Source organism: Macaca nemestrina, chromosome 2 (assembly GCF_043159975.1).
Source record: "Macaca nemestrina isolate mMacNem1 chromosome 2, mMacNem.hap1, whole genome shotgun sequence".
Taxonomy (NCBI): domain Eukaryota; kingdom Metazoa; phylum Chordata; class Mammalia; order Primates; family Cercopithecidae; genus Macaca; species Macaca nemestrina.
This window is the reverse complement of record NC_092126.1, coordinates 107,845,741-107,866,924: the sequence shown is the minus strand read 5'-3', so window position 1 is coordinate 107,866,924 and position 21,184 is coordinate 107,845,741. Positions and strand designations below refer to the sequence as shown.

The 21,184-nt window shown below is 43.0% G+C and overlaps 2 protein-coding genes and 1 long non-coding RNA gene across 6 annotated transcripts in view; 2 read left to right on the top strand and 1 right to left on the bottom strand.

The window, feature by feature from the left end:
• The window catches only part of LOC112426430 (uncharacterized), a 56,250-nt gene that overhangs the window by 22,978 nt on the left and 12,088 nt on the right, over positions 1-21,184 (bottom strand). The gene's annotated exons all lie outside the window — the stretch shown is intronic.
• Positions 645-19,341, top strand: LOC105480307 (zinc finger protein with KRAB and SCAN domains 7). Of its 3 annotated transcripts, none has more exons than XM_071091537.1 (4): positions 645-755; positions 7,988-8,058; positions 8,359-8,485; positions 10,403-19,341. In XM_071091537.1, exons 2-4 carry the CDS (start codon positions 8,044-8,046, stop codon positions 11,851-11,853), a joined length of 1,593 nt encoding a protein of 530 aa, XP_070947638.1. In that variant the 5' UTR covers positions 645-755; positions 7,988-8,043; the 3' UTR covers positions 11,854-19,341. The 3 variants fall into 3 exon arrangements, with proteins under 3 accessions (XP_070947638.1, XP_070947637.1, XP_070947639.1); XM_071091536.1 differs by having other exon boundaries at positions 10,400-19,341; XM_071091538.1 differs by lacking the exon at positions 645-755 and adding an exon at positions 4,282-4,402 and having other exon boundaries at positions 10,400-19,341.
• LOC105480308 (zinc finger protein 445) overlaps positions 694-21,184 on the top strand; it is a 69,447-nt gene continuing 48,956 nt past the window's right edge. Inside the window, exon 1 of one of the 2 annotated variants that reach the window (XM_024792407.2) lies at positions 694-755. The gene's annotated coding sequence lies outside the window, so the exon portion shown is untranslated. Of the gene's footprint in view, positions 756-8,362; positions 8,486-21,184 lie in introns of those variants that run through there. The other variant, XM_011738951.3, reaches the window with a different exon arrangement.

The following is a 21,184-nucleotide window of genomic DNA, read 5'->3' as shown; positions in this document are numbered from 1 at the left end:
TATTGCCTTGTTTGGGAATTTCCCCATTCAAGGGTTTTATGTTTGGGGACTTGCTGGCCCTATTTTGTTTGTTTGTTTTTTGAGACGGAGTCTCGCTTTGTCTCCCCGGCTGGAGTGCAGTGGCATGATCTCGGCTCACTGCAACCACCGTCTCCCAGGTTCAAGCGATTCTCCTGCCTCAGCCTTCCAAGTAGCTGGGATTCCAGGCGCCGGGCCACCACACCCAGCTAATTTTTAAAATTATTTTTGGTAGACACGGGGTTCCACCATGTTGGCCAGACTAGTCTCGAAATCCTGACCTCAAGTAATCCGCCCGCCTCGGCCTTCCAAAGCGTTGGGATTACAGGCGTGAGCCACCGTGCCAGGCCGCTGGCCCTATTTTCACCGCTAGCTTTGGATCCGTTTCTTCCGTGAAAGGAGAGAGGCCTCAAGGGCAGCCGTGTAGACCCGATGGGAGGGATGTAGGATAACACGCCAAAGCCGGTATGGATCCGGAACGCGCCTAAGCATCAGAGCTTGGAAGGGAAGTGTCCAGCGGAGGGAGACAAGAGATATTGGACAAGCCCTGCCGCCCGCCGCCCGCCGCCCTGGGGCCAGGGAGAAGCAGAGACGTTGTGCCTCCCAGTTTCCTAGAGAGGCCGCGGAGGACCTGGGGAGGTGACACGCGTGCGCAACTGGGGCAGTCGGGAGGTAGGCGCGGGGCAGTCGGCTGAGGTGGCTGCAGTGGGATGATTGATTGTCGGCGGCGGGAGTAGGTGAGCAGCCCGGCGGGGCGCGGGGCGCGGGGCGCGGGATGGGGAGAGGGGGCACCTGTGCAGGCGAGAGTGGCGGGTGAGGCCCGGCCTGGAGGCTGCATCCGGGGCGGGGGTCTGACCGTGGATCCCGCCCCGCCACGCTGAGGGGGTACTTCTTCGCCCTCTGGGCGTCTGGGACAGAGAATCTGGAAAGAGTCCCGGTTTCTCCCGGCTTTACCTTTTCACCCAATTATGCGAATAAAGCGTACTTATTAGAGACAATTAGATAACACGGGAAAGTGGAAGAAAAGTGAAAGTAGCCACCGTCTGGAAATCTTAGTCTCCAGGTCTCCTGACATTGAAAACATCTGGCATAGACTTCTCCCTTTTTCTTGTCATATTTCACTTCCTAGCACCTGTCGCCGTCTAGCATAGCATATATTTGTTTATTGGTTGATCTTCCCATAAGCCCCTTGCCAGGGCAGTGCTCTTTGTCTGCTTTATTAATTGTTGTTACCTTAGTGTGTGGGACATAGTAGGTGCTCCTAGAATGTGTTTGTTAAATTAATGAAAGAAGGAATATCTAAACTGGGAGACAAGAAGAATTGACAGTTTTTAATGTCTTTTTTTTTTTTTTTTTTTAATAGCCCATTGCCAAGTTAAGAATGTAAGAGTGACCTTGAGCCTGGAACATTTCCTTGCAGAGTTAGAGCCCTCACAGCCTGTGCTGCTGCATTTAATGCCTTGTGTCTTTCACTGTTTCAGGCTTCGTGTCTACTCCTTTGTTGTGTTTAATCTCTTAAGTCAGTGGCCTTCATTCATTCTCTCAGCTTTCTGTATTTCACACCCCATGGGAGTGGGGAGGGTGGATTGAGATCTTTCTTCCTTACTAAGTGGGATGTGTGCATCACACCAGCCCTATTGCTGTGGAGTGGATGTGCTAGCTCTGGGGGATCTTTGCATTGCAGGAGGCTGGATCTTGTGCCCTGTTTCTCCTTTTGCTGTAAGTTTACACTGTTTCTCTTGGGGCCTCATGTGGTTGATGTCTGTCCTCAGCGACCTCAGATCATGTGCTGTCCCTTCCTTGATGGCTTTTTAATCTTGGCAGCACAGCCTGACCACCTGGTGAATAGTGGAACAGCCATGGTGATGCACAAGGATCTAATATGTTCCTTTTAGGTGCTGTATGGTATTTCATCATATAAAAATGCTACTTTTATTTAGCCATATTGATGGACAAGTAGGTTGAATCCAGTATTATGTTATTACAGAGAATATTCTAGTGAATACCTGTGTAAATGTCTGAATACCTGTGCAAGTGTTTTTCAGGGCAGATTCTTACAAGTTAAATGCCTGTAGCATAAGGAATATGTCTTTTTAGTTTTACTGTGGACTTTCAAACTATCCTTCCTGTTAGCTATTACATTTCCACTTCTATTAGTGGTTTGTGTTTGGTGTTCTTTTTTTCTTTTTCTTTTCTTTTGGACAGAGATTTTTTCATATTGTTGTATTCAAATATATTCACTCTTTTCATTTTGTTGTCTTAAATTCTTGCTTACACCAGGGTTCTTAGAGTCTTGTGGTTTTTTGTTTGTTTGTTTTTTAGCTTTTTTTTTTTTTTTTTGAGACCAAGTCTCACTCTGTGTCACCCAGGCTGGAGTGCAGTGGTGCGATATCAGCTCACTGCAACCTCCCCCTCCCTGGTTCAAGCAATTCTCTGCCTCAGCCTCCCGAGTATCTGAGATTTCAGGCCCCTGACACCACACCTGGCTTTTTGTTTTTGTTGTTGTTGTTGTTTGTTTGTTTGTATGTTTAGTAGAGATGGGATTTCACCATCTTGGCCAGGTTGGTCTTGAACTCCTGACCTTGTGATCCACCCGCCTTGGCCTCCCAAAGTGCTGGGATTACAGGTGTGAGCCACTGCACCCAGCCTTTTAGTTTTGTTTTTTAAGTTTCTTTAATTTATTTTTTGTGTGATTTTATTTACTATTTTTATTTGCCTAGCCAATTGTCTCAATACAATTCATTGACTAGTTTAATTTTTCCCACTGACTTGTAAGGCTACTGTTACCAACTCTTAAGGGAGGTTGTTTGACTTCAGTGGGTCCTTTACCTGCCTGGTGGTATTCATGCCAATAAAATGAGACCAAGTTCCATTAAGCAGAGCAGAAACTTTATTTGTTTATGAAGGACTGGAGAAGGAAAAGCTCATGCTCAAAGTACCCTCCTCTGGGTGTGGTGAAGAGGGATATTTAAGGTCTCTTAGGGCATGTAGTGGGGCAGGGATTCCTGGAAAGAGGTGGGGCCCTATGGGAAGAACTGGAGTGTGCTCAGTCTCATTCTTTTTTTTTTTCTTTCTTGTTTTTTTTTCATTGTTGTTTGTTTGTTTGTTTTTGAGGCAGAGTTTCACTCTTGTTGCCCAGGCTGGAGTTCAGTGGTGTGATCTTGGCTCACCGCAACTTCCGCCTCCCAGGTTCGAGTAGTTCTGCCTCAGCCTCCCTAATAGCTGGGATTACAGGCATGCACCACCATGCCCGGCTAATTTAGTATTTTTAGTAGAGATGGGGTTTCTCCATGTTGGTCAGGCGGGTCTTGAACTCCCGACCTCAGGTGATCCACCCACCTCGGCCTCCCAAAGTGCTGGGATTACAGGCGTGAGCCACCACGCCCGGTCAGTCTCATTGTTTCTTTTGTACTCAGCACTATATGTGCCTAGCAAAGTGTATTTCTCCCTTCTAGGTGGAGATTTTAATAAGGTAATGAAGCAAGGATTCAGGCCTGGGTAGCACTGCTGAGCTAAGTTCTTGTTTGTGGTTACTGACATTTGGTCTTTGTCTCTGTAAGCAAGCACAGCTGCTGGCACAGGTTAATTTTACAGCTGCTGGGGCTCTTTAAAAGAAGGTCTTGCTGCTGTAAGTAGACAGGGATTGTAGGAATTTAATCAACTTGAGCAATCAGACAGTTTTACAGCCTCCTGGCCTGCAGCCTGTTTCTTCCTAAACTCTGTGTGGATTGCAGTAACCTAGTTAGTTAAAACCAGCTCCTGACAGACCCCAGCAACTTATAGATGAACCTGAGTGAACTCTTCTCATTACATGCTAAAGTCTCCACCTGGGAGTAGCTATAGCTTCATTACCATAACTCGTGACTTAGGTGCTGGCATAATGACTGCGTCTGTACCACTGGGACGCCTCCTATACATGCAATAATGTAGCCTCTCCCCTCTCCATTGCTCCATAAAACTCTCCTATTTCCCTCGGAGAAACGCTGCTTTGGAAAATATTCCCAGTGTCCTCCTTACTTAGCCAAGTAATAAAACTCTTATTGATCCAAACTGGCATACTCACAGTTGTTTGTTACTCGCCGGATGAATGAACCCCATTTTTTTTTTTTTAGGTAACACTGTGGTGACACTATCTCTGTCATACATCAAACTTATAAAATTAGCTGGGCATGGTGGTGCATGCCTGTAATCCCAGCTACTCGGAAGGCTGAGGCTGGAGAATCACTTGAATCCAGGAGGCGGAGGTTGCAGTGAGCAGAGATCTCACCACTGCACTCCAGCCTCCGCGACAGAGCAAGATTCCGTCTCCATAGAAACAAAAAAACAAACGTTACATATGTGTATAAGCCTGTGACAGGATTCTGTACTTTTCCTTTTATCTACGGTTTGCATATTTCTTCAGTAATACGTGCTGTGTTAAGTACTACAGCTTCATATTAAACCTTATCGTCTGGTAGAACAAAACTTTCCACATCTAAAAAGTTTTCTTGACTATTATTTTACTCATTCATTTGAATTTTAGAATATGCTTATCAAGCTCTAAGAAAAATTACATTGTGATTGGCTGGGATTTTGTTGACTTTGCATGTTAATTTAGAAAAAACGGACATCTTGAAGGAGTGTTTTCCCACACAAAATGTATTTATATCTGTTATGTCTTTTGGCAGAGTTTTCTATTTCTCCACTAAGGTCTTGTACATTTTTTATTGGCTGTATTTCTGAGAACTTTATATTTTTGTTGCTATTGTATTAATTCATTTCTGATTGGTTGCTGTTGTGTTGGAAAGTTATTGAGTATATGTTGATTATATATTCAACCTCCTGAATGTCCTATCATGTTCTAACTGTTTTTTTGGTTCATTCTGTGTAATTTTTTAGGTGATGTTTCATATCATTCATGAGTATATTTGCTTTGCATCTTTCTTGTCTGTTTTCTGCATATTTTTTTCTTGTCTAATTGCATTGTCTAGGATTACATTGTTTGTTCCTATTTTTAATTGCAAAGCATTTTGTGTCTTTACCATTTAGTGTCACGTCTGTTGGAGATTTCTTTTGTCTATTCTGCATATCAGTTTAAGGATGTCTCTATTCCTGGATTGTTAAAAGTGTGTACAAAAAGAAGATATAGTTACTTAATTTTAAGAGAATACCAATACTGTAAATAACTTTATGCCAATAAATGTGAAAAGCTAGATGAATACTTGGATTGTTTCTTCCTTCTTACTATTATGTATAATGCTGCTATGAACATTTGTGTATGAGTTTTTGTATGGACATTTATTTTATCTTGGGTATATATATAGGAGTAGAATTGATAGGTCAATTAGTAAATGTATGTTTAACTTCATGAGGAACTGTCAGACTGTTTTCATAAGTGTGTGCATCAATTTACATTTCCACCAGCAGTGGATAAAGTTTCAGTATCTCCACATTCTCACTGATTTTTTATTTTTCTGAGACAGAGTCTTGCTCTGTCCCCTAGGCTGGAGTGCAGTGGGGTGATCTTGGCTTACTGTAGCCTCGACCTTACAGGCCCAGGCGATCTTCTTACCTCAGCCTCCTGGGTAGCTGGGACCACAAGGTGCATGCCACCAGGCCCAGCTAATTTTTTGTATTTTTTGTAGAGATAGGATTTTGCCATGTTGCCTAGGCTGGTCTTGAATTCCTGGACTCAAGCAATCCCCTCACCTTGGCCTCCCATGATTGCTTATTATTGGATTTTTGTTCTAGCCATCTTACTGGGTATGAAGTACTATCTTATTGTTCTGTTAATCTGCATTCCCTGATGACTATCCTGTGTACTTATTAGACATTTTAATATTTTCTTTGGAGAAATGTCAATTCAGACCCTTTGGCCATTTTTATTTTTGAGATGGAGTCTCATTCTGTCACCCAGGCTGGAGTTTAGTGATGCAATCTCAGCTCACCGCAACCTCTGCCTCCTAGGTTCAAGTGATTTTACTGCCTCAGCCTCCCGAGTAGCTGGGATTACAGGTGCCTGCCACCATGCCTGGCTAATTTTTGTATTTTTAGTAGAGACGAGGTTTCGCCATGTTGGCCAGGCTGGTCTCAAACTCCTGACCTCAGGTGATCTACCTGCCTCGGCCTCCTAAAGTGCTGGGATTATAGGCATGATCCACTGTGCCCTGGCCCTATTTTAAAATTTGTTGTTTTTTTCTTTTTATTATTGAGTTGTAATATATAAAGAATATAAACATATATTCTGTATATATAAAGAATATAAATATATATTAATATATTTATATATTAAAGAACATAAATATATTTTTATATATTCTAGATACGAGTCTTTATCAGATACATGATTAGCCAGTGTTTTCTTCCAGTCTGTGGATGGCTTTTCACTTTCACTTTCTTCTTATAGTCTTTTGTGTACAAGAGGTTTTCCTTTTGGTAAAGTCCAATTTATTTATTTTTTCCTTGTTTTCATATGATTTTTGTGTGCATGTGGCAAGAATCCATTGAATGTCACAAAGACTTATACCTAGGTTTCTTATAAGAGTTTTAGAGTTTTCGTTTAGTTTTTTTTTTTTTTTTTTGACATAGATCACTCTGTTGCCCAGGCTGGAGTTCAATGGCACGATCTTGGCTCACTGCAATCTCTACCTCCCATGTTCAAGCAATTCTCCTGCTTCAGCTTCCTGAGTAACTGGGATTACAAGGGCCCACCACCATGCTCAGCTAATTTTTTCTATTTTTAATAGAGATGGGGTTTTGCCATGTTGGCCAGGCTGGTCTTGAACTCCTGACCACAGGTGATTGACCTGCTTCGGCCTCCCAAAGTGCTGGGATTACAGGCTTGAGCCACTGCACCCGGCAAGGTTTAGTTCCTATATGTAGGTCTTTGATCTTTTAGAAGTTATTTTTATAGATGGAGTGAGGTAGAGCACCATCTTCATTATTTTGCAGGTGCATATCCACTTGTCTCAGCACCATTTGTTGAAAGGATCATTCTTTCCACTTTGAATGATCTGGGCACCATTGTTGTAAAATAATGACTAGAGATGTATGAGTTTATTTCTGGACTCTTAATTCTAATCCATTGAACTGTATGTCTATTCTTATGCCAGGAAGCAATACAGTGAAGACTGTTGTTCTGTAGGAAGTTTTGAAATTGAGAAGTTTGAGTCCTTCAACTTATTCCTCTTTTTCAAGAAGAATTGTGATTGTATGGGTCTCTTCAGTTTCCACATAATTTTAGAATTGGCTTTCGACTTCTAAAAAGATGCCCCCTGGGAATCTGATAGGGATTGTGTAGAACCTGTAGATGAGTTTTGGGAATATCAATGGGACTTGTGTTTGAAGAAAAGAGAGGAATTAAAATGTTTTGGCCAGTGCGTGAATTCATTGACACAACTTGGGAAATCCAGAGAGGAAGGCAGTAAGAACATGCATGTTAGACATTGAACTTAAGGTGTTGCAGCACCCCCAAGTGAAATGTCCCATAGGCAACAGGAGGCATGTGGTAGGGGTCTAGGAGGGAAAGAAGAACTGTGAGAGCGGTATTAAAGCAATGAGAGTTGGTCAGATTGCTGACGGAAAGAACAAGGAAGCACTGGGCCCTGAGTTTTAAGGGGTCTATAATGAGAGGGCAGGAGAAGGAAGAGGAACCAGGGCATGAGGAACCACAACTGTGAGGGGAAAATCAGGGCTGGCTGGTGCTAGGGAAGCCATGGGAGAGAGAGTGTGGCCAGAATAGCTTCCTTGAAAAAGGTTGATGAGAGTGAGGGCTTGGAGGAACACCCAGTTCTCAGCTTGATACGGGACCTTGTACTGTGCCCTCCAGGGAAAATTCACAGCACTCTTGGGATAATGCCTTATGGAAGAGGTTAAGAGTCAGTGTGTGTGGAGGTGCCTGGGTTCTCTTGAATCCACTTATTGGGAATATAGATCTTATGGGAGCCGGAAGCAGGGCTTGTCCCACTCATAGCTTTCTTTCCTCCCTCAGCTCAATGTGCTTCTCCAGTTCCTACCCTTCCTCAAGTGGGGAACTCAGGACTTCGGATGGTCAGGCCCCAGGTGAGCTTGGTTCTTTGTGTTTTTACCACATCCCCATTAGTCTGGTCCAGGAATGGCTAGAGGTCTCACCCCCGGGACTCTGCCCCATCTAAGACTGTTCCTGTGGCTCTCCTGCCTCATTGCTTCCCCTGGAGGTAATGGACTCTATCTTGCCCTGGACTTGTTTTTGAGGTGTCATCTCAGCTCCTCTCTCCCACACTTTTGCCCACGAAGACCCCATACCCTGTGCCCTCTGTACCTCTGATGACTCTGCCCCTCAGGCTGTGAATGTTCCTGAGCGATTGGAGCTTGTCATTCCAGGATACTGTGGCATATGAGGACCTGTGTGTGGACTATACTCAGAAGAAATGGAAATGTCCCGCACTCAGTCAGAGAGCCCTGCAGTGGAACATGATACCGGAAAATGACCATAGCATGGCCTCCTTGGGTAATAGATTCTGTTTCCTAGTCACTTAGAGTCTGCATGCTGCACATTGTCTTTTCTATATTCCTTGTCTCTTTAAACTTTTTATTATGAAAATTTCCAAACACAGATAAACTAGAGTGAATAATATAAGAGCTGGTGTGTGTGAAGCTGCCTGGGTCCTCTTGAATAGGGACCCTCTGCACCCTTCCCTCAGCTTGAACAATGATCAGCATCCTTTTTACCTCATTATTGATTGACATAAGGTGATTTAGGTAGGGTTTTTTGAGTTGTAAGGAATAGAGAGCCACTCAAGTTATTGTAAGTAAGGAGCTGTGAGTCATAGGCTTAAAGGAATGAGAACCCGGAAGAAACTGATCAGCCAGACCAGACTGTGGGAAGCAGGGCCTTGACTCAGGGCAGCCTGGGAGCCTGAGCAGCAAAAGCAAATACATGTTGATGCCTGTGTTCCAGTGTGAATGTAATACAGCTGCTCTCAGTGTATCTGTTTTATCTCTGCTTGTCCTCCTCCTGCTGCCCGTTTTCTTCACTGTGAATCTTTTGTCCTTTTCATAGCTCTTTCCTAATTGTACTTCCTGTTCCCTTATATTTGTTGCTTGCTATGTCTCCTAATGGCTTGACTTCTCTCCATGTGTCACTTCAGATTCCACTGCCACTCATAATTTTGCCCTACTTTCAGTTCCAAATTTCCTTAGAGACAGATTCCTTTTGCTATAGCCATTACCCATCACCTCAGTTGGGCAGAGCTTTGGCCCAGGCCATGGCAGAGGCTGAAGACCAACCTACAGATAAGCTGCCCTTGGATCTAGTACCTGGTTCTGGTCCATTCACTTGCGGTCCATCATGGGATGTTCAGGGTCACTTGCCACAAAGCATGGTTGCCTAAGTGTTCCTCTCTGCAAAGACTGGGGCAGTGCAGTTTCCTGGGAGGGCTTCTTGGCAGGGCAGGTGCTGTGATTGATTCGTATAGGGCAGTAGCCAACTCTGGAAAGGGTGGGCTTAGGAATCACTCACCCAGACATCTTAAACTTTTCATAGGCTAACTGGCACGATGGCTGTGGCCCCAATTCAGATGTGATTGAAAGGAACCCACATTTTGGTGTTTTTCCTTGGCCATGATTGCTCTGCCTTCTCCCAGATTTTGTATTCAGAATTCCAAAAGGCAAATATTTACCTGTTCAGTTCCTTTATATTCTAGAGAATCAAAGAAATTTTAATTTATATTTCAAATGATTGATACCCCTGTTATCTTTTCTGGGAGTACACAACTGGCTCCTACCAGGCCAATGCTCTGAGGGCCAGTGGCATCCCCACTTTTGGAAATCTGCTGTCTCCTTCAATACTGCTGTCCAGCTTTTCTTAACCGATAGCCTCTCCGAATCTCATTACTGTCCTGTCATACAACATCTCTCCTTTTGTACGCTTTCCTAATCATACCCTCATAGTAGAAATTTCTCAACTCATTCCCATCTTTTCTTTGTCTCTTTCTTATACTTGACTTGAGGTATTTGCCAGCCTTCCCTCTCCCAACATCTTTTCTGAGAACCATGGAACCATATAATGTCATGGTTGGAAGGGAACTCAAAGTTTACCATTTTGCTAAAGAGACATGACATGAGAGTGACTTTTATAAGATCACAGCATGCTTTGCAATCCAGTCCCTTGCTTTCCAATGACCTTTCTGACTTGGCTGTGCTGGCTCGATATCTTTTTTCCACCCTCCTCCACTGACCAGCTTCTTCTTCCTTGTTTTTCCATCCCTAAGATACAATTGAGCATTTTGCTCCTGTTTTTAATGTGTCATCTCATTTCTTAACCACAATGTGACTTTTTTTCAGGTATGTTAGCTCTTTATGATTCTGTTTCTTCAACAGGAAAAGAAATGAGTAAAAGTTGTCGTCTTCTTTCTTTTGGCAGCAGGTAGGAACATGATGGAGAGTTCGGAGTTGATTCCGAAGCAGGAAATTTTTAAAGGATCAGAGTCATCTAATAGCACATCAGGGGGACTCTTTGGGGTGGTTCCTGGGGCAGCAGAGATTGGAGATGTTTGTGAAGATACCTTCAAGGAGTTAGAAGGGCATACCACAAATGAAGAAGGGAGCAGACTAGAAAGTGATTTCTTGGAAATAACAGATGAAGATAAGAAAAAATGCACAAAAGACAGATATGAGGAATATAAGGAAGCTGGGGAACATCCACATCTGTCTTCCAGTCCTGCTGAACATGAAGGAGTTTTAAAGGGACAGAAATCCTATCGATGTGATGAATGTGGCAAAGCTTTTTGTTGGAGTTCTCACCTTATTGGCCATCAGAGAATCCACACTGGAGAGAAACCCTATGAGTGTAATGAGTGTGGGAAGACCTTCAGGCAAACCTCCCAGCTCATTGTTCATCTCAGAACCCACACAGGGGAAAAACCCTATGAATGCAGTGAGTGTGGAAAGGCGTATAGGCACAGCTCCCATCTCATTCAACATCAGAGACTCCATAATGGGGAGAAACCCTATAAATGTAATGAATGTGCAAAAGCTTTTAATCAGAGCTCCAAACTCTTCGACCACCAGAGAACCCACACTGGGGAGAAACCTTATGAATGTAAGGAGTGTGGGGCAGCCTTTAGTCGCAGTAAAAATCTTGTTCGACATCAGGTTCTGCACACTGGTAAGAAACCTTATAAGTGTGATGAATGTGGGAGAGCTTTCTGTTCCAATAGAAATCTCATTGACCATCAGAGAACCCACACTGGGGAGAAGCCTTATAAATGTAATGAATGTGGCAAAGCCTTCAGTCGGAGTAAATGTCTTATTCGACATCAGAACCTCCACACTGGGGAAAAGCCATACAAATGTAGTGAATGTGGGAAAGCCTTCAATCAGATCTCTCAACTCGTTGAGCATGAGCGAATTCATACTGGAGAAAAACCTTTTGAATGTAGCGAGTGTGGTAAGGCATTCGGTCTGAGTAAATGTCTTATTCGGCACCAGAGACTTCACACAGGTGAGAAGCCCTATAAATGCAATGAGTGTGGAAAATCCTTCAATCAAAACTCACATCTTATTATACACCAGAGAATTCACACTGGTGAGAAACCCTATGAATGTCATGAGTGTGGGAAGGGCTTCAGTTATAATTCTAGTCTTATGGTACATCAGAGAACCCATACTGGGGAAAAACCCTATAAATGCAATAGTTGTGAGAAAGCCTTTAGTGACAGCTCACAGCTTACTGTGCACCAGAGAGTCCACACTGGAGAGAAACCTTATGAATGTATTGAGTGTGGGAAAGCCTTTAGTCAGCGTTCCACTTTTAATCACCACCAGCGAACTCACACTAGAGAGAAGCCCTCAGGTCTGGCTTGGTCATCATCTTAAGGCATGGTTCTCTGAGACAGAGAGCAAAGACCTTTGAGTTAAGCTTTCTTTATAAGAAGGATGTTGATCATGGTCTCCTTGGAGACTGCTAATCACAGTGGGGACCATACCCTACTTGCTTTTCCTTGGGTCACTAAGGTGGGAGAGTAGGTGCAAGTTAGTCTGATCCTTACTTAGTATTAGGAAATTAGGGATTACATCTGTCATTAACTTGTAGGTTTCCTTCCTTCTCTTAAAAAACTATTTAAAAAATCTGTCTTGTTAGTATGCATTCCATAATCAGATTCTGCATTTGAAGAACAGCAGTTGTATTATCTTTATTCTATTGCAGTTCCTCCACTGGACCATTTACGTAAAGTCACTTTTAAAGTCATTCTACAAGATTGTTCTTCCCTGCTCCTTGGCTATCTCCCTCCACAGCTATTTTTAAAATTTGTACTGTAAGCTACATCCTCTCATCATTTTTGTGTTTTCTAGCTAGAAAACTTTTTCTTCCTGTTTACTAATCACTTCCTTCACAATGTTCAAGATTTATGCCATCTCTGAAAGACTTTCTTCTTCAAATAGTTGTTTGTTTAGTTTATACTTCTCAATAGAAGTATAAAGTATAAATATATAATTTGGCCTTAATGCTTTAAATTAGCTGGTGCTACGATGTATAACTGTTAAATGTTTTTGTAAATTGTTCTCAATTTACAATGTGATATGTGTATCACATATATACAGAGTATACACATATATAGTTATGTATGTGTATACTTTCTTTTTTTGTTTTTTTTTGAGACAGAGTCTCAGTCTTGCTCTTGTTGCCCAGGCTGGAGTGCAGTGGTGCAATCTTGGCTCACCACAACCTCTGCTTCTCGGGTTCAAGCGGTTCTTCTGCCTCAGCCTCCCGAGTAGCTGGGATTACAGGCATGCACCACCATGCATGGCTAATTTTTTTTTTTTTTTTTTGTATTTTTAGTAGAGATGAGGCTTCTCTATGTTGGTCAGGCTGGTCTGAAACTCCCAACCTCGGGTGATCTGCCCATCTCGGCCTCCCAATGTGCTGGGATTACAGCTGTGAGCCACGGCACCCAGCTACATATGTGTATACTTTCATACCAGCTTGTAAGCTTCTGAGATCAGGTATGGTATCTATTTATTTTAGTATATACATAATAGTTTGAGTATGCTAGTTCTTAAGTTTTAAAATTCAAATTGAGCCATCATTAACATGGGCACAGGCTCCCCTCTCCCCATCACATCCACTGCACCAGAAGCTTCTAAAGAAGGAAGTAGGCTGGGTGCAGTGGCTCACGCCTGTAATCCCAGCACTTTGGGAGGCCGAGGCGGGCAGATCACGAGGTCAGGAGATCGAGACCATCCTGGCTAACATGGTGAAACCCCATCTCTACTAAAAATACACACACAAAAAAAAGCCGGGCACAGTGGCTCACATCTGTAATCCCAGCACTTTGGGAAGCCGAGGTGGGCAGATCACTTGATGTCAGGAGTTCGAGACCAGCCTGGCCAACATGGTGAAACCCTGTCTCTACTAAAAATACAAAAATTAACGAAGTGTGGTGGCAGGTACCTGTAATGCCAGTTACTTGGTAGGCTGAGGCAGGAGAATCGCTTGCACCTGGGAGGCAGAGGTTGTAATGAGCTGAGATCGTGCCACTGCACTCCAGCCTGGGTGACAGAGTGAGACTACATCTCAAAAACAAAAAACAAACAAAAAACACCTTACAGTCAAAATTTACTGCAAGAAGACTTGACTTTCATGGCTGTAATATAGATGATTGAAAATTTCAACTAGTAGCATTCCTGGATGATTAGAATTCAGAGTGATGAGGTTTTTGGTAAAATAGTAGTATCAAACTAATCAGTTTTCCATATCAGCTAGTCCTTTCTCACTACAACTGCTGTCTTAATTTCAAGATGAGAACCGTGCCTTAATTATCTTCCAGACCATCTTTCCTTCTGCAAAGACATAAGAAACAAGAAATATTCTCAGAGTATTTTCTTTCCTTCTGCAGTCCTATGTCAGTCCATGAGCTTGAACCACCTTTCCTTCCACCCTTGCAATAATGGCCCAGTGCTGGTGGACCTTTGACTCTAATGTTCACCCTGTTCTCTTTCCATCCCCGAGACTTTTTTTTTTTTTTTTGAGATGGAGTCTCACTCTGTCGCCCAGGCTGGAGTGCAGTGGCGCAAACTCTGCTCACTGAAAGCTCTGCCTCCTGGGTTCACGCCATTCTTCTGCCTCAGCCTCCTGAATAGCTGGGACTCCAGGCGCCCACCACCATGCCCAGCTAATTTTTTTGTATTTTTAGTGAAGACGGGGTTTCACCATGTTAGTCAGGATGATCTTGATCTCCTGACCTTGTGATCCACCTGCCTCGGCCTCCCAAAGTGCTGGGATTACAGGCGTGAACTACCACGCCTGGCCTCCATCCCCCAGACTTCTTAACAGGCTGACAGGATCCGCAGTGTGACAAAGGTGGAGGAGGAGGCTAGAGGGGCAATGTCAGTCATGTAACCTGGAGGGGTGATTTTGTGAGCTGTTGTATATGTTTCAGACAATGCAGAAGAAAGGAAAGAGTTGAGGATCAAGAAAATCAGAATTAAATGTGATTGGGGAGATGTCTCAAAGTCAGAAAGGATTACTGGGGGCCTAAAGTTTTTCAGGGCCTTTAGAAACTACTGAACTTGGCTGGGCACAGTGGCTCATGCCTGTAATCCCCGCACTTTGGGAGGCTGAGGCAGTCAGATCACTTGAGTCCAGGAGTTTGAGACCAGCCTGGTCAACATGCTAAAACCCCGTTTCTACTAAAAATACAAAAATTATCTGGGTGTGGTGGTGCACGCCTGTAATCCCAGCTACTTGGGAGGCTGAGGCAAGAGAAGCACTTGAACCTGGGGGACAGAGATTGCAGTGAGCCAAGATCACACTACTGTACTCCAGCCAGGGCAACAGAGCGAGACTCTGTCTCAAACAACAACAACAACAAAAGCACAAAACTGAACTTAAGACACAGCTGGAATTTTACCATTTGTGAATATGTATTTTAAATGTTTTCAGCTTGTTTTTTGTATTTTTTTCCATTTTCCTTTAAAAGATACGCAGATAGGACTTTTTCCTCTTTAAGTGTCTTATTTTGGGAGCCTCCAGATTTCAGGGAAGAGCCCCACACCATATGAGTACACGAGTTGGACATTTCTGGTTCCCTGCCCTGAATTGGACATTGCCAGTCATGTCTGCAGAACTATCCTGCCTGTTGGAAGCTGCAGTTTTACTTTCTGGTTCTTGTCTGTTCATTCCCTACCATACTAAACCCCTAGAGTGTGGGAATGTGCACCATTCCTAACTATATTAACTCACTACCACCAGTCTGGTGTGGGTGCTCAGTACAAGTGAATCCTGAAAAAGCCTCAGACTCTTGGATGGAGGAAAATTGGCTGCATTTGAAAGCCATACTTCAATTTCTATTGGTCGTTGCTAGTATAAACTTTAATTATTGATTTAAACATTTTATCTGGATCCAATTATGTCGATAAATTATTTTTAGGTTTAATAGTTTGTTAGATTCATTTCCTAGCTTTTCTAGGTTTATAATAAGTAATTTATTTGTCTTTTAATTTGATGTCACTTATGTTATGCATTAGCAAGAACTTCGAAAAACATGGAACAGTAGATGTCTTTCTCTTAACTCTCGGGGGAATGTTTTTAGTCTTTTGCAATTTCATATGGTGTTCATTGTTGGATTCTGATGTTCTGTTGCATTTAGGAAGTTTCCTTCTAATCTTATTTCTAGAAGAAGCAGTGTAGTTTAGTGGTTAAGAGCATAGATTTTGTTCCCAGTGCCCTAGGTTCAAATCCTGAGTCCACCACTTTCTTAGGTGTGTGACCCTGGGCAAATCACTTAGCTTCCTTGTATCTTAGTTCCTCCATCTATAAAATGGAGCTACCTCACAGAGTTGTGAGGAATATATTATTGTAACAATGCTGGGCCCACAGTGCACAGTTTCCCAATTATTATTATACTTAGAGTTTTGTTTTTGATTTTGTTTTTTTTAGACAAGGTCTCCCTCTGTTGCTCAGGCTGGAGTGTAGTGATGTGACCATAGGTCACCTCAGCCTTGAACTCCTGGGCTCAAGGGATGCTCCTGCCTCAACCTCCCCTGTAGTTAGGAATACAGGCATGTGCCACCACGCCCAAGTTTTTATTTTTATTTTTTGTAGAGATAGGGTTTCACTGTTTTGCTCAGGTTGGTCTTGTGGTCCTGGCCTCGAGCAATCATCCTGCTTTGGCTTCCCTAAATGCTGGGAATACAGGTGTGAGTCACTAGGCCTGGACTAAAAGTTTTTATTAGGATTGGTTACTATATTATATCAAGTTTAAAAACTCCATTGTAATTTTATGAGTTACTTTTTTTTCTTTTTGTAATTCATTTTCTTGACAAGTTTGCAAATATCTGTAGTTTCCTTGTACTTTTCAAGTAAAATCTATTTGTTCATAGTGAGTTTTTATTAAGTACAGAAGTAGATTCAATTTGGTAATGCTTTGCTAGCTTTGCAAAAGAATTTGGAAAAAATATTGTTTAACTTATTACCATGTAGAGTTTGTGTAACATGGATATTGTTCCTTGAAGACTAGCTAAAAGTAACTGGGCCTGGTTCTTTGGGTGAGGGGATTGGGAGGGATTATCTTTAGCAACTCTTTTAGTCAGTTTGAGCTATTATAACAAAATACCTAGAGGGTGGCTTAAACAACAAACATTTATTCCTCACAGTTCTGTAGGTTTTAAAGTTCAACATCAAGATGCTAGAATGGTTGAGTGCTGGTGAGGGCTCTCTTCTCATTTGCAGATGGCCCCCCTTTTTCCTGTGTCCTCAAATTTCAGAGAGCAAGAGCACTGGTGCCTCTTCCAAGTCTTTTAAGGGCATTAGTGAGAATGAGGGCCCCATTCTCATGACCTACTCCAATCCTAGTTATTTTCCAAAGGCCCCCTACCCCCAAATATAATATTTGGGGTTAGGGCTTCAACATAAATATTCATTCCGTAACATTCTACTCCTAGCCACTCACTCTATTCACGTCATTACATACCAAAATAAGTTCATTCCATCCTAACAGCCTCCAAAGTTTTAACTCATTCTAGTATCAACTAACATTTAAAGTCCAAAGTCTCATCTAAATATCTAAATCAGGGCCTGTTGTGGTGGCTGACGCCTGTAATCCCAGCACTTTGGGAGGCCGAGGTGGGTGGATCACGAGGTCAGGAGTTCAAGACCAACCTGACCAACATGGTGAAACCCCATCTCTACTAAAAATACAAAAATTAGCCAGGCGTGATGGTGTGCACCTGTAATCCCAGCTACATGGGGAGACTGAGGCAGGAGAATCGCTTGAATTCGAGAGACAGAGGTTGCAGTGAGCCAAGATTGCGCCATTGCACTCCAGCCTGGGTGACAGCGAGACCCTGTCTCAAAAATATCTAAATCAGATATGGGTGAGACCCAAGGTTTAGTTATCCTGAGGCAAAATTTCCCTCCAGCTGTGAAACCAGACAAGTTATGTGCTTCCGAAATACAATGATGGGATAGGCATGGATTAGGTATTCCAATTCCAAAAGTGAGAAATTGGAAGGAAGAAAGGGATGATGAGGCTGGGTGTGGTGGCTCATGCCTTTAATCCCAGCACTTTGGGAGGCTGAGGTGGGAGGATTGCTTGAGTTCAGGAGTTTGAGACCAGCCTGGGCAACGTAGGGAGATCTCATTTCTACAAAAATAATAAAAATAGTTGGCATGGTGGCTTGAGCGTGGGAGTTCGAGGCTACAGTGAGTTGTGATCGTACTGCACTCCAGCCTGAATGACGGAGTGAAACCCTGTCTCAATAAAAAATAAAAAAGGATGGGGGAGCCGGGGTATGATGGTCCCATGCGAGTCTCAAACTTAGCAAGGCAAATTTCATGAGATCTTAGGCTCATGAATAATCCTCTTTGGTCCTATATTGTCCTCTCCAGGACCCCCTGGGTGGTGGTCCTGACCCTACACATCTGCCAGGCAGAGGTGACTCCCCTGTGGCTTTTGTTGGAGACCATCTGGCCTGTGGAAACTGGGGCAGTATCCCTCATGATCTCTGAATAGCCAAGAGAAGAGTCATTCTTGTATGTAACGGTGGATATTCACAGCCTTCCTCATTCCTGGCTTCAGGACTTCAGATAAGATCATATCAGAGCTAAGGGCTTCAACATATGAATTTTGGGGTCACAGTTCAGTCACTAGCAATACTTCCATTCCCCTGACCTGCAACATGTCCAGTTACTTCTGAAAGTACTTGTCATCCACTATATTAATAACGTGCTCATTGCCAGCCTATGAAACAAGTTGACCACTCCATACATAAGGTCATAGTTAATATGACACATGCAGGCTGAGTTGTCAGTCCTGATAAGATCCAGGGACTTGCCCAACAAGTTCAGTCCCTGGAGCTACCTGGTCCAGTAATTAGAGGAGTATTCCTGATAAAGTCAAAAATTGTCCTTGGCAGCCCCCACCTAAAAGAAAGAAGCTCAATATGGAGTTGGCAGACCCCCTGGGATCCCAATCAGGCTCCATCTTATATGTAACATTTCCATTTAATGATGGCACTTGGCTGAACCTGTATGGTATGAAAGAAGCTCAATAAGCTGGTATGCCTGTTTGTCTATTGGAGATAACATATCACATCTCAGTATTATTTTGCCTCCTTTAGTTAAAATTACCCACAACACAGCCACCTCTGAATGGGGCCCTCAACAACAGCAGACTCTAGAGGCCTATCATGCATTAACATGGGCCTGCCATTAATGTAGGCCCATGGAACTACAGGTCTCATTGACTCCTACCCATATGGGTTGGATACTGTGGCAACAAGAGACTGCTATCAGGGTGCACCAGGCCCTTGGCTTTTGGACATATAAATTATCCAAGATGGTTGCCATGTACATTCCCTTTGAATGGCAGCTACTAACCTGCTATTGGGCTATAATGGAAACAGAACACTTGACTACCGAAGCACTGTATGTGACCTTAAGACCTGAGCTGCCCATCTCATGCAGGTATTGTTAATGAAAAATAAAAATGGAAGCCCCAGTTTAGAAATACCCTAAGGCTGACCACCTGCAACCGTGTAACCAAAACAAATCATTCTGATTTCCCTGAAATGCTGTCTCTGATAATGAATGAATGCAAAATGTAAGCTTTACATCCTTGCCAGCATGATTCACTGAAGTTAAAACAATCAGCTATAGACCAACAAGCTTAAACAGCTCAACTTTCCCTAAAAAGAATGTATAACAGCCAATTATAAAAAAGGTCAAAATATCCCCCCCCCCCTTTATGCATTATAAACTGTGTTGTAACTGCTGTAAGATTAATTTCTTACCACTTGATTTGAGTCTTCTAGATTGTGGTCTGTACTTCTTGTTTGAACAATAAACTTCTAAATTTTTCTTAACTTTATCTGATTTTATTTTTTTCACAGTGCTCACTAATCCTAATAAAACATGACAGGTTCAGCCAAGTGCCATCATTAAATGGAAATGTTACATATAAGATGGAGCCTGATTGGGATCCCAGGGGGTCTGCCAACTCCATGAAGTAACTGTCTTGCCAGAGGACGCTGAACAGCCCATATGGGATGTTCCCTTAGCTAGGTGCAGCCTAGGTTCGAAGATGTTCCAGCTGATGGTATGAGTTGGCTCACTGAGGGATCTGTGAAACTCAAAACTGATAAACTCTGTCCGCTGTAGCCATCCATCTTGCTATGGATTGAATTGTTTTGTCACCTCCAAAATGTTAAAACTTAATCCCCAGCAGTGCTGCAGGCTTATAGTCCCAGCCACTCAGGAGGCTGAGGTGGGAGAATTGCTTGAGCTCAGGAGTTCAAGACCAGCTTGGTAAACATAACAAGACCTTGTGTCTAAAAAAAGAAAAAAATCCCCAATAAAATAGTGTTGGGAGATAGGGCCTATGGGAGGTGTTTAGGTCATGAAGGCTTACCCTCAGGATTGGATTAACACCCTTATAAAAAGGCCTCGTGAGAGTGGGTTTGCTTTCCTCTGCTGTTGTGCCATGTGAGGAACAGTGCTGTTTCCCTCTGGAGAGTGCAATGTTCAAGGCACCATTGTGGAAATGGAGACTTTGATTTTGGACTTCCCACCTCTAGAATTGTGAGAAATTAAATTTCTATTTATAAAATTATCCAGTCTCAGGCATTCTGCTATAGCAGCACAAGTAGACTAAGACACACACTAAGGATAGTCATCTTTTGACTGAGACCAGACAAGGATACTCTGCCCAATACTCTGGGTGAACTCTGTGCTGTGGTGATGACTGTGCAGGAAAATATAACAGCAATTCTCTGCCACACATTTACAGACTTATGGGCCATTACAAATGGACTAGCCATATGTCCAGTGACTGGCAGATTAATGATTGGACCATTAAGGGCTCCCCTATGTAGAAACAAGGACTATGACAGCAGTTTGTGAACTAGGAAAGAGACCTACTTGTCACTTATGGCATAGGACCATTCAAAAGAGAACATGAACTCAGAAGCTGATCTAGTATATGCTCAGAAAATGGCCAAAATCATCCCTTGGATCTACCACAGAATGGGACATGGAAGTCCACCTCAGATGCAAGAATGGGCCACATCACGAGAACTTTCCCTAAAAGAAATGGAAGCCAAAGATCCAGTGCAGTCGTGTGAGGCCTGCCTTTAGCCCAGGCCATACAATGTGGTGAACTAGGACATAACATCTGGGACAGAGGGCCCATGTCAGTGTGATATTGATCACGTTGGACAGCTAGCTCCCAGACATGGATTCTGGTGAAGCCTCACTACCATGAATACACGTTCTGGAGATGGGACCACCATTCCAGTATGCCATGTAGATACAGAAACCACTATTATGGCTTTAGAGAAACACCTGTCTTGTATTCTGATATCCAGCAGGATTCCAAGCCAATCGAGGCCACCACATTTCCTGCTGCACAAGCTACACAGCAATGGGCATTTTCCCATAACATATGATGGGACATTTTATATTCCCTAACATTACCTGGGGAATGAGTTGATAGAATGATGGAATGGTAGAACTTGAAAAAAAAATTAGGAAGAAAAAAAAAAATGATGGAATGGGTGGCTCAAGCAACAACTATGCAAAGGCCATTAGGGAGAACAACTTAATGGGTGGTACCCCCACCTCACAAAAGCCATCTGAACACTAGAACACAGCAGCGGAAGAGAAACACATCACTGCAGTGCATTTTGGGAAATACTGAACTTGGGACAG

Bases quoted from the DNA above. Each gene is read 5' to 3' on its own strand.
- LOC105480307 (XM_071091536.1), top strand. The intron at 8,486-10,399 runs GTAATAGATTCT...TTCTTTTGGCAG, and splicing joins CCATAGCATGGCCTCCTTGG to CAGGTAGGAACATGATGGAG.